A 12,114-nucleotide genomic window follows, 5' to 3' on the forward strand; every position below is an offset into this window, starting at 1 on the left:
AGTCTTAATGTTTTGAAATTAAAAATCAAGGAATCAGTGTGACTGACAGTCACATTTTATCCTACATTTTTAAGAACTATTTTGCTCTGCTGCTTAACTCCTCTTTGGCTGTGTTTTGGTTAAAATACTTTCCATGTGTGAACATACCCACAGATACTCCAGTAAGATGCTGTTATTCTGAAGCTTGCCATGAGTTAGCCTGTCAGGGCTGAAATACAGACATTTGTCAACATTTACATTACCATATATACTTGTGCACAAGCTATGGATAATTGATGATGTTGTAAGGATCTGTAGCCAGAAAATTATGTCCCAGCTCTGTCACAAGCTGTCTGTGTGACCTTGGGCGTGTCAGTTATTCCAGTGATGGCATTATCTGTACAAAAGGGAGAAGAGTACGTGAAATGTTGAGAGGCTCAGGCAGTGTGATGGTTAAATACATTTAGTAACCTGTCCATCTTTGAAACAAGGTAAACAGTGACCCAAAGCAGAATCCTTCCAGTTTCACTGCAGCATTCAAAATAAGAGTTGTTCTTACTTCTCTTGTTTAAATACAGTAACCCAATTTTATACTGTTAGAAATGTTGCCGTGCTTTTCTTTTCTGTGTACAAAAATACGTGAAAACCGCAGGAATCACAACAGAAGAGCGTGTTTCTCTTTTAGAAGGTAATTCCCTCTGTAGGTAGTACCTGGGGTGTTTCTCAACTATGAGCAGATTATCCATAGCCACAACACGGAGTGTTTGCAACAGGGCTCGAGAGCAGGGATTCACACCAGAAACGCGGAGCGGATTCTGTGGGGCTGTCACTGGAACTGCACAGCGGAAAGTGCCCGTGCGACAGCCCCCAGGGTGGGGGAGAGGGCTCTGCCAGCCTGCGAGATTTTTATGCTCTTCCCTTTGCTGCAAAGATGCTCGTATGCTAGCAACGTCTGCGGTTGTAACACACAGATTAGAAAGATGCCACTTCAAATCTGACTACCCAGGTATCACTTCTGTATTACAGCATTTACATTCATATAAATTGAATTTCAGTTTCTGTTGACTTTGATGGGAGGTTATTTTTACCCACAAACTCTGGAAGCCATGCCTATTTCATTTAGGTTTCTGAATATGTGGACCAAAATAAAAATTTGGAGACCATATTTGAAAGCTTGGCCTTAGAAAAAGTCACTTCCCAATAAAAACAAAAGAATTCAGAGAAAAACACAAATTACATTCAGATTTCCATGGATTGTAAAGCTCACGTACGTGAGTACCTGATGATGGTCAGATAGAACATATTTAGAAAAACACAGTTTAAAGATTATCCACAAGTACACATGGTATTTAGGATGATGTGAACGTATACACTAGCATTTTTTTGTTAATGAGGGAGAAGACTTGAAGTACATAATTTTCAAAGATCACAGGAGCTGTAAGAATGCAAGAGCACTTCAAGTCTTCTACATCTTAAAAGAGCTAGGTTTCTATGATATTAGATCAAACAAAAAAACCTATGTTAAGAACATTTTTATGACAATGATTCACTTGAATAAACCTAAGATTTCTTTTACCAACCAATCTTTTTTCTAAAATAGTATTTAATATCTGAAGTTATAAAAAATATTTGTAGTCTTGAAAATTATTTTTATTATCTATTTTATGTACTATACATGCCTCTTTCAGGAATTATTAAAGAAGCATGAGTCATACGGCACTCATTTACTCTTGGCTCGTGGCCATCCTCAATATATATTTTGCTATTTTCAAACCATTTGCAGGTACATATGCATGAAAATATTGTTGTGTCAAGTCCCAAGATCACAGTTAGCACAGCATACATTGTTCATCTATATATTTACAAAGTTTTAAAGCACATAAAATTGTGCATTATTATGTACCAAAGTTTAAACTTTAACATACGCTTGGTTGCATATATAGCAACAAGTTACAATAAAAATCTGAACAAAGACAACCAATAAACAGCCAAATTGCTATGTACAAACAAGGCAGGAAGCAATTAAACACTGCCTTGCACATTTCACTTAAATTACTTTTTCTCTGAGGGGAAAAAACCAAACAACCCCTTTTCCCCTCCCCCAAGTCCCCAATAACCCTAAACAGTCTTCATTTTTATCAGCGAAATAACTGGAACTCCCACTGCATTCATTTCCCGTATTTGCATAATATGGGGAAGAAATTTGGTCCCCATTATAAAATGTAGCAATATATTATGCAGTATGCGTTCGCCCCCAGTACAACCAGTAACACAGCAGCATGACGGGCTCCGACAACGGTCCCTGTGACCTCTAGGGGAATATTCCGGGAGATAAAAAACCTTTTGCCTTCTGTACGTGTATCGTTTTTTACACCAGCGTAAATGTGGTGTTTCCATGCTGACTCCACTGATCCAGATCCTCGGCTGGTTCCGAGGCAGCCGGGTGAGCGAGTGGAGGTACACTGATTTGTACACCCCGGTACCTGACTCGGCTTCAGTGGAGCCACTCTTGATTTACACTGGTGCAAAAGAACCTGGAACGAGGTCCAAGGACAACAGGATTGGGCCCAAACTGACCTCTCTGTAAAGTAAAACATGAAAAGTCTGTGCGTTTAGCTTAAAGTCTGCTTAATAAATTACTACAGTTCACAGTAATAAGGTAGATTAGTGCTACACCAATCACTTTCTCTAATGTTAGATCAATTTGACACAGCTTTTCCAAGAAAGAAAATGAAAATAACAACAAACAGAAAAAAAAAATCTCATCTTAATATTTGACAAGCTAAATAGGAGGTTTTGTGTAGCCTAGTGACAGACAAGGTCAGTAACACATTGCCCTGTTGTAGGATGACTGGTTTAAAGGCTAAATCTTGCCCAAGGTGCTGTGGTACGGAAAGGCTGAGGAAGGTATTCTACCCTGGCTATTACTTCTCCCCCAAAATCCCGTACGAGACAGTGAGCTGGGTACGGGCTCGTAAACACCAGCAGGGAGGAGAGATGATCTCTGAGCTGGTGGGATCTGTGCCGCTTTCAGCAATACATGGGGGCTGCTCCAAAGCCCAGTCAGATCAACCAAACCACCCCTCATGGCTTTGCGGACGCTCGGGTAGCAGAAGAGAGGGCTGATTGCTCAGCCCGTCTTGGGGAGCGTTGCCCTTGGTTTTGCAAAGAATATTCTGGGCCAACAGCTCTGCCTTTCACTTCTGGGCATGATTGAGCCTTATGAATTCCACTTCATGGAATCAAAAGATAAGTTATACTTACAAATAAAGTTTTCTAGCTATTTAATATTTTTCTGTAATGGAAAAATCAGAGACGCAATCTGATGAAATCTCCGTTGTCTGAAAATTCAAGGCCTCTTTACTAAAAATACTTTTTGCTGATGGCAAAGTTCAACACCTCAGAGAAATTCAGAGTAAGTTTCCAAGCCATATACCGTTTTTTCAAATACACTATACCCTTGTTGTTTGTAAGGCTGTATTGAAATTTTACATAACAGTCATGAGCCATGCATTTAAACACCTTAAAAGAGTTGACCAGCAACTTAATGCATTTCTTTATACCATAGAGAATTTAAAGATGCACCATCTCTGTCCAAAACACTCAAATGTTCAGGATAAAATATTCCATCTTCCCCCTCCCCCTTTAATGTCTATATTTAAAAATACTAATTTATAGATTTCTCTGTGTGTCCTCTTGCTGTATAGAAAATCCAATTGTTAATTAAAATCTAAAGGCAAAGACAAAAAATAATACAGGCCTGGGAAAGAAATGCTTGAGCCACAGGTTTCTTGAGGCAAACTGTCCATGGGCAGACTGCCTTCTTGCGGATGCAAGGAATTTTGAGTGTAAACCTTGCAGTTTACCTACATCTCGCTTCCTACCAGCAGAGAGTAAAAAGTTTCAGACCATAGGAGATATGGTCCACGGTTTGTTGTTTGTTTTTTTTTCTGTGCAGTCATAATATTAAAGCACTATATTCTCTTCTGGCCAGTCCAAGTCATGCCTGGAAATAGGGAGGGACTGGGTTCAGCTCAGGTGAAAATACACTGCCTGGAAAACGGAGGATAGAGGTTCTGTGGCAAGACCTATGAGTAAGAGGGGAGCTACCCAGAAGTTTGCAAAGCCCAAGGACCCATTTCAGAGCAGAGCTTCAGCTGACAGAAGCGGGTACAGACTCATTTGAATGATCTGTCTGCTGCCTAATGGAATTCTCATCTGCTGTGGGCTCCGAGCCACAGCATTTCCCGTTTCTGCGCAAGAATCCTTGGAGGGGCACTCTAGCTCAACCTGCAGAAAGGCTTCCTAGTAATTAAAGCAAAGGTCTGAGTTCCTAATTTTAATTAGATTCCTGACTAGAAGCCTTTACCCTAAGCTCTACTCAGAAGAGTCACTCGTGCCTTCATGGAGCGGGGATAACAGTGCTGTATTTTGTAGGATTCTTCTGAATTTCTACGGTTGCATATGAAGTGTAAAAGAACCACAGAAGTATTATGACAGTATTTGAAAGGCACCACTTTCTACTATTTATTTATCTCTGGGTCTTCATTGCCGTTCTTTTAAGGAGCTGCTTTACTCAGTCACCCACTGAATAGGTAGAGATAGCAATTTTGAACAAAGAACACATATTTCTACCAAAAGAGAATTCAGTGCTTTATAACCAAAAGTATTTAAAGTCAGAACTATCAATTACTACTTCACCTATTAAAGTATGTGGAAGAACCTCAATCCAGAGGTCACAGGATCAAGGAAGCATGCCCCACTGGCCGTCACATAAACACTATTTCCATATAATGAGGTTAAAATCAAGATGGGGTAGGTTGTGGCTGGCATTTGCACTCCCAAGGGTCAAATTCCACCCTAGCACAGAAGATTATGATGAAGTCAACCCTTTCTACCAGTAAAGAATCCAGCTCTTTATTAGATACATGACTACTTCTGGAAAAGTCCAGCAGCAGTAGAACAGATTTTTGCATCAGTACCTCACCAGCAGCGTGTACCTGTTCTTCTGCTGTAGATTTTGCTACTTCTTGCCCTCACTGTTCCTGAAGAGCCAAAGCAAAGCAAGGTGGCTTTCATTTAGGAACATCTTGTTTTATCTCGTCACTTCCTGCAAAAACATATGGCCTCAGCATATCGTTATTTTTATTCTTTAATAGACATTTTTATGGCAGTTTTGCTTAGAGGCTAAACAGATTAGGGGAGCCTGGGTTAGGTGCTGTGTACTAGAAAACAATGTAAATTATTTTGACTTCTGAATACGAGCATGACGTTGTTCTGGCTCTCCCTGGTGAAAAGCCTTCTGCTAATGAACATAATCTAATGTAACAAGCTGCTGCTGCCTTCAGTGACAGTAAAACATCACTGTTTGGTGCTACGGAGTGTGAGTCAGGTTTTCCCCATGCAGTTCCACACAATGTATGTCCTTCTCGCTGCAAATTGGCACTGACACTTCTGCTCCCCCCCGCATCTTCTCACCCACAGGAATTTCCAGTGCTGGTCTCGTTCAAAGCCCGGGGAAGTGAATGGAAGTCTTTCCATCCTCACTGAGCTTTGGATCGGGTAATGAATGAATATTTTTGGTGCAAAAAGTTAACTTCCCTCTCCCAAAAAGAGAAGTTACAAATGTAAATCCCCTATACAAAGTTTTTGCCCTTATATCACTGCAAAGACTCTTCTTGGCTTCCACATACTGACCAAGCATAAAATAGTGAATAACATTTATTTTTGAATTTATGGATTGAGTTCACAGGGATTTTAATAGCACTGGGGTTATGGAAGTGCTATTTTAATAAGGACCACAGATCATGGGCCCAAATCCTTACCTTTACCTCAAGGACTTGTAAACTCAACTATTTAACTCAAATCCCTTTATTGGAGGCCTTAGAATGTATCCACCTGGAGGCTGAAAAATTGAAAGGTAGAAGGCTGCGCAAACAGGGAGTGAGGGAATTTAACCAGCAGGAATGTGGCCCATAAAATTAAACTTCAAGAACTGTTTAAGAAAAATTAAAGCTTGTGCAACAGCTGGGGTTTCTCTCCACATTAGTTCATTTCTTAGTGACTCAAATGTTATGGTTCTCATTAATATAGATTTCATTTTTGAGATTATCTTCTGTAGTACTATAAGTCTTATTCTGGTTGCAAAGGACAAAATCATGACTCACTGTGATCTGCCTTTAGACAAATACGACATGATAAAACACCATCTCCTACTCTCCTTATGATATTAATATTTATTAATATTTATTGGTGGCCCAAATCAAAAAATCTTAGATTCAAACTGCACCCCAAATTTCCCTAATCTGAATTGCCAGAATATCCAAATTTCAGACATGGTGATCAAATACCCTTGAAGTTTTACAGTGAATATTCAGGGACAAAAGCAGGGGCATTTCTTTGCAATGGGGGCATGAGAGTGCCTCCAACATAAAGAAATGTAAAGAAATGTGCTCTTTTGGGCATGGGGTGGGCAGAAGAAAAGACCAGGCTTTGCTTCAGTCTCGCTTAGACCCTGCAGATTATTCCTTCAGAACTTGGCCTCATTCTGCCTGCTCTTGACCTCAAAGGTTCACCTCCTAAGCTTTTAAAATAACTCGCTACTTATATAATTTGAAATCTAAGCTCCTGCAAAAAAACACTGTGATCATTATGTCAGGCTGTGACAGCAGTCAGAGATGGCGTTGACTGCATTTTCTAGATGTTGAAAGAATTTTCATTTCTCTGTAAGTGGCTAGAAACTCTGGGTTAACTGTGTTACTAGACCAGTTAGCACTTCAGTTCTATGCAACCTAATTCCATTCAAGAAGGCTGAGAAGTAGAAAAATTTATAGGAAATGGTGGAAAACAGGTTAATAGAAGTTTAGGACACAGTCCTAACGAGACGACACCAAGGATGTTACAGTTTCTGCTAACTTGCAGGCAGAACAACTCATGCTTAATATTTTGCATGCTCCAAGATACATGGAAATCAAGAGAACTGCAAAACCTGATTGCTAGATTTGCAGCCACAGACAGTTCTGTTATATGGTGACTATTATGACTCTACCTGCAAAACTGCAGATGCCAATAATAATGCTTGCATCATGACAGATACCCCTGAAAGACGAGAAATCTGCTGATGAAGTCAAAAGATTAGGATTCCTTTGAGTGGCATGAGTTGCCTTTTCAGGAGCTGGATTTTTGCGAGTGGTTTTGAAGGTATGGCCCTGTATGCATAATGCCTCCTATCTCACTGTGGAGCAGTGGGAAGCAATGCAGAAGTCTGGGGTTAAAGTGTGCTGCTGAAGACTTCTGAGACAGCAGAACCCGACTGGTCATCTGGACCCATTATCTGTTGCATAGCATTGTGCACATCCTTGTGTTCTACAGACTCTGTGCTCATTGCCCAAGACTTGCCCTCTTCACCCAGAAATGTTGTTTTATAAGGCTCCACGTGTATCCTATGGACATTCTGCCTCGATTCCTCAGACGTGCCTTTCCCATCTTCTGGAAGGCTGGATGCATGAGGTAAGAAAGTGCTCCGAGACCCATCAATGGGAATGTTTAACTGCTCACTGGAGGTAGGTTCTTGAGACAAATCTGAAGATGTCATGAGATGCTGAGTATACACGCCTTCAGACAGAGACCCAGACTGTGTCTCACTGTGCACACGCAGCCAACGATGATGCCGGCTGAAGTAGTTGTAATGTTGATGTTTCCCTAGCTTTTTCTTCCCTAAAAAGCTCAATGGCTGCTTGGAGCTAGAGGATTTGTCTATGCTTTTCGATGTAAGTCCTGACATTGTTAGATTGTTCATATACTCTGTGCAATACTCAGCATCAGTATGAAAGGCACCACACTCTGTCAGGCCTTCTTTCAATGTTAGGCAAGGCTTCATGTCGTGGACTTGGAGCACATCAGGTGCGCTGCCACCCAGGCCACTGCCCGCCTGCTGGGATATGTCATGTGAGGAGGAGTAAATCAGGTCTAATTCTCTGGGGCTTAATGCATCACTGGAGTCATAGTCACTGTCAGTTGGAAGGAATACTTCAGAGCAGCCTTCTTCATCTGAGCAGGGCTGGGAATCTGCAAAGAGAACTGATGAACATTAAGAAGACAAGTACAGGAGAGAAATTGTTTAACTGTCATTTATGTTTTTTTTTTTCTAAAAATGTATGTTTCCTCTGTGGAGTTCTCCAGGGGCTTAGGTGACAGCAAAGACAGTAGTAAGGGAAAATTTACAGATGTGTTAGAGAGGTGGTGGTAGAATTAGGAAAACCAAAAAGGATTCATGTATTAAACTAAGTGCAGGGAAGAATTTTACTTTGAATTGGGATTAAGTTTTGAAAGGATCTGTTTTCTTTCCTCTTGTTTTCACCAAATTTCATAGAGATGGAGATTTTGGAGAGCAAGCAACTCTAATCCACGTTCTGTTTTTATTAAAGATGTCAGTTGAATTACTCCAGATTTACAGCTCTGTGACTGTGAGCAGGGTGCAACTGTACGTGTGTGTAAGAGGCCTCAGGCAAGACATGGCAAAAAGTACCCTTTTGCCCATCAGGTACATTCTGTGTGTTCAAATCCAAAGCAGACACACTTAACTGAAAAGTGAATTTGTTGACCAAAACTCACGCTGGGCCTGAAATCACTGCTGTCTTTTGGCTACTGAAGGATCAATAACAAAATACGTAGTGGCATATGTGGTGGATAGTTTATATTAGGTCCAAGGGAAAACTGTCGATTTTATACAGTGCTGACTATTCGCTTTGACTGAGGGTAAGTTACCATATAGCACAGCAATAATAACTAAGCTCCTGCAGGACAAGATAATGCTCTGGGTTACATGGTGCCAGAGCTAAGGATTATTCTGCATTCATGGCCTGTAATACAGGGAAAAAAATAGCTCAGGGAGAGATGCTGAGATAGAACAGCACTGTGTAATGGAGCGAATCAAAGCACCATTGTCTTTGGGTTTCTTTTCTTTTAACCTAATCGAATCAGAGTAGATTTATTCTTTTTTCTTAACTGTATAAAACTGCCAATTTGAAAAAAACAAATTATTATTACCAAAATGGTCATGGCTGTTGTTTAATGCGGCATCTGTTGCTTTTGTTTCTGCTGTTTCATTTACTTGTTGCTTAAAGACAGCTCAGCAGAATGATGGTTTAGATTTTTCTCTAAAGTCCTTATTCTGCTAGCAAATTAGATGTTAGTTTCATTTGCTTCATCTTTATTTGCTGTGACCCATTTCTTTCATCAGTTTAATTTTCCAGCTGTTCAGAGAAGCAATAATGGTCAATGAGGTGGGTACTTACTTGTGTAATTCTGTGTTTTAAAGTGCTTGTCTAAAACACTAAGAACACTGAGGTATATGAAAACGACTATTTAATCAAACCGGACTATTGGCACTAAAATGTGCTCTGAAACAAAGCAAGAGGAGCATAAGAAAGACTTGCTCCAAAGCAGAGGAACAGTCAAAGCATGGAAGGAAAATGGCTGTAATATTAGAGAAAGTGACAAGTGGAGATTATGGAAAAGTCTGACTTAGATTCTGGACAAATTATTGGAAACTATGGTGAAGGTTAGATAGATACACGAGTGAGAAGAAAGGGCCAGTAGCTTTTCCTTCGTAACTCATGTCTCACCAATCTAATAAAACTCTGAACGTGTGCACAATTAATACACAGGCATCCTTAGGTTTCTGGAGAGCTTTTAACAAGGTTCTTTACCACAGGTTCTGAAGACATGAAGTTGTAATTGAGATAAACAGAAAGCTCCCTCCCTCTATCAGTAGCAGATTGTTGGTGCGGACAACAAATGATGTAGTCAGCTTTCACTATGGATGGATTTTACTAATTGTGGATGTCATGGATAAGACAGTGATAGCACTTGTCCCTTCCAACATGTTCATTAAAGGATCTGGAATAGTGAGGTGACAAAGTTGGCTGATGATGAGCAATTATTCTGAGTAGCTGAAAACAAAAAATGATTGTAAATATTGTAGAAGGATCTCAGGATACTGAGTTGCAAATGATTGGTAAAAAGATGATAACATATGGGAAAAAATTTACTCCTTTAAAAAAGTGAAATACAAGAACTGTTATAATTAAAAGTGAGCTCAAAGATTTCACTCGATGAACAAAGAAAAATTCTCTTACCACTCACAGCTTTTCTCCTCTGGAGCCTAGCCTCAGGTGAAGGGGGAGGTGAAGGAAGACAATCTAGATGTGAAGAGGTTGAACTGATTTTCTTCTGAAAGTGTTCTTCTGAAAGATCCACAAGCTTCATTATGGGTAGGCCAGCTGCTGGCTGCTTGTATCTTGCATACTGCAGTGCTTCTGTGATCCATCTCATTTCCCTCCAGATCTCATCAATTTGCTTTAGAGAAAAAAAACAGTGAAAAGCTACAGTTAAGGCTGTCTATTAATTCTACTTAAGTGTGTACTCGTCTTCAAGTGCCCAAGCAAGGGTGTAGTCATTGCCACCAGAGAGAAGCAGGATCGCCTGACAGGACACTTCAGATCTAGGTGGTCTGAACTGCTTTTGGTTTGGTGCTTGTTCTCTTCCACTACTGTAGAGGCTGCTTAGAATCACCAGACTCTCAAATTAGGTACCTCGATTAAGAACCCGTAGTTAGGAGGAGTGAATCCAGGCCTAAACTCTGACATGGAAAGAAGATGAAAATTGTCTTTCGATGGAGTAAAAAAATTGGTCAATTTTGTAGCACGCTTGAAAGTTGTTTTCATTCTGTACTGGCATGAACACAACACTTCCTAAGCATCCTTGCAAACCCAGGATTATGTTCAAAAGCAGAGTGCTCAGCTCAAACCTAGTTTTTGAGAATAGAAGAATCTACATACATGTAGAAGAATATACATACAGGGAGGGTTAAAGCCCAGCTATGAGCCAAACTGCAGGTTTTCTTCCTTATCATAGTTTTGGTCTACATGCATTTTAATAGCATAAATCTACACTAAGACAGTTCTAATACGTGCCTGTTGATGGCAATAAGAGACAAGTGCCTAAATCAATAGCAGGATATAGCTTTAAGTACTTATGCAGAGAGGAAAGATGCTATTTAATGTGGCTCTTCAGAACCTTTTGATAATGGAACACTTTTAACATCTTCAAGCAATTCAAGATCTTTGATGACTGAGCAAATATTGCTGCAACCAGCAAATGACAGTACAGCTGTGAGTATAATATCGTACCTTCTAGAACTTCCCACTTCCTACAGAAGATACTGCATTTAAAAAAGTGACCCTTCATATTAATATTGCAGTGTTTAAGGGAAACTGCTTTTCAGTGACACGAGCTACATTCTGTAAGGATGCAGAATGAGAGCCCTGGTTCAGTAAATGGACAGGCAAAAGGGAGCGGTACTTTGTGCTGTGAGTATTATCAAATAGAGAAGTAACAGAGGGATCAGTGAGGAGGAGACTGCAGACTGATATATTGTAAGACGGGTTCTCCAGAACATACTCATAGCTGGAGATGTTTCTTCACAAAATGCACATTCAAAGTGTGAAATTTATTGCCAAAGGATACTGTAGATGCCAGATTAGCTGGGGCAGTTCTTGAAAAGCTGTGTTGGAGACAGGATAGCTGCATAGATGGATCTTTGTTTTGACCTAGTATGGCCATTTTTCTGTAAAGGTGAAATCCCAACTCCAATGATGTCAGTGCAAGCCTTGCCACTGAGTTAATTTGAGCTAAGAATATACACTGATAAGAATAGCAAATGGTTCGGAGATTAATTCATAATCCTACATCATTTCAAGACTTCAGTGTATCTCCATGAAGAGAATGCCAGTTAGCAAACGTCTCACCTATTTGATTTTGGAAATTTTATCTTTCCTTTCTGTGATCTTCTTTCCACCCCCCAAAAAAATCATACTGCATGCAGTTTAATAAAATGCAAAACCTGACGGTTTTCTCCCTGATGCCATTCTGCAGTGTCTCCTGGGATAATGGACCAGTCATTTTAATGAACTGTGGTTCTTTTACAATTTAGGAACATTAGAAGCATTATGCTATATAAAATACAGCTTAACTTCAGTTTTAGTTTCAGTGTTTCTTTTCTGGCTGTGTAACATTCTGGTAAAGACTCCAAGTACCTTATCTGCTGGATTTTTTTTATTTTTATTTTTGCTT

General features: G+C 40.0%; 1 protein-coding gene across 1 annotated transcript in view; it reads right to left on the reverse strand.

Moving 5' to 3' along the window:
• Positions 1-7,249: 7,249 nt before the first annotated feature.
• The window catches only part of ANKFN1 (ankyrin repeat and fibronectin type III domain containing 1), a 65,079-nt gene continuing 60,214 nt past the window's right edge, over positions 7,250-12,114 (reverse strand). Inside the window, exons 18-19 of the mRNA XM_074160261.1 lie at positions 10,119-10,338; positions 7,250-8,046 (exon numbers count right to left, since the gene is read on the reverse strand). Coding sequence (XP_074016362.1) covers positions 7,250-8,046; positions 10,119-10,338 — 1,017 coding nt within the window. The remainder of the gene's footprint in view (positions 8,047-10,118; positions 10,339-12,114) is intronic.

This window comes from Numenius arquata, chromosome 17, assembly GCF_964106895.1.
Source record: "Numenius arquata chromosome 17, bNumArq3.hap1.1, whole genome shotgun sequence".
In the NCBI taxonomy this organism is placed as follows: Eukaryota; Metazoa; Chordata; class Aves; order Charadriiformes; family Scolopacidae; genus Numenius; species Numenius arquata.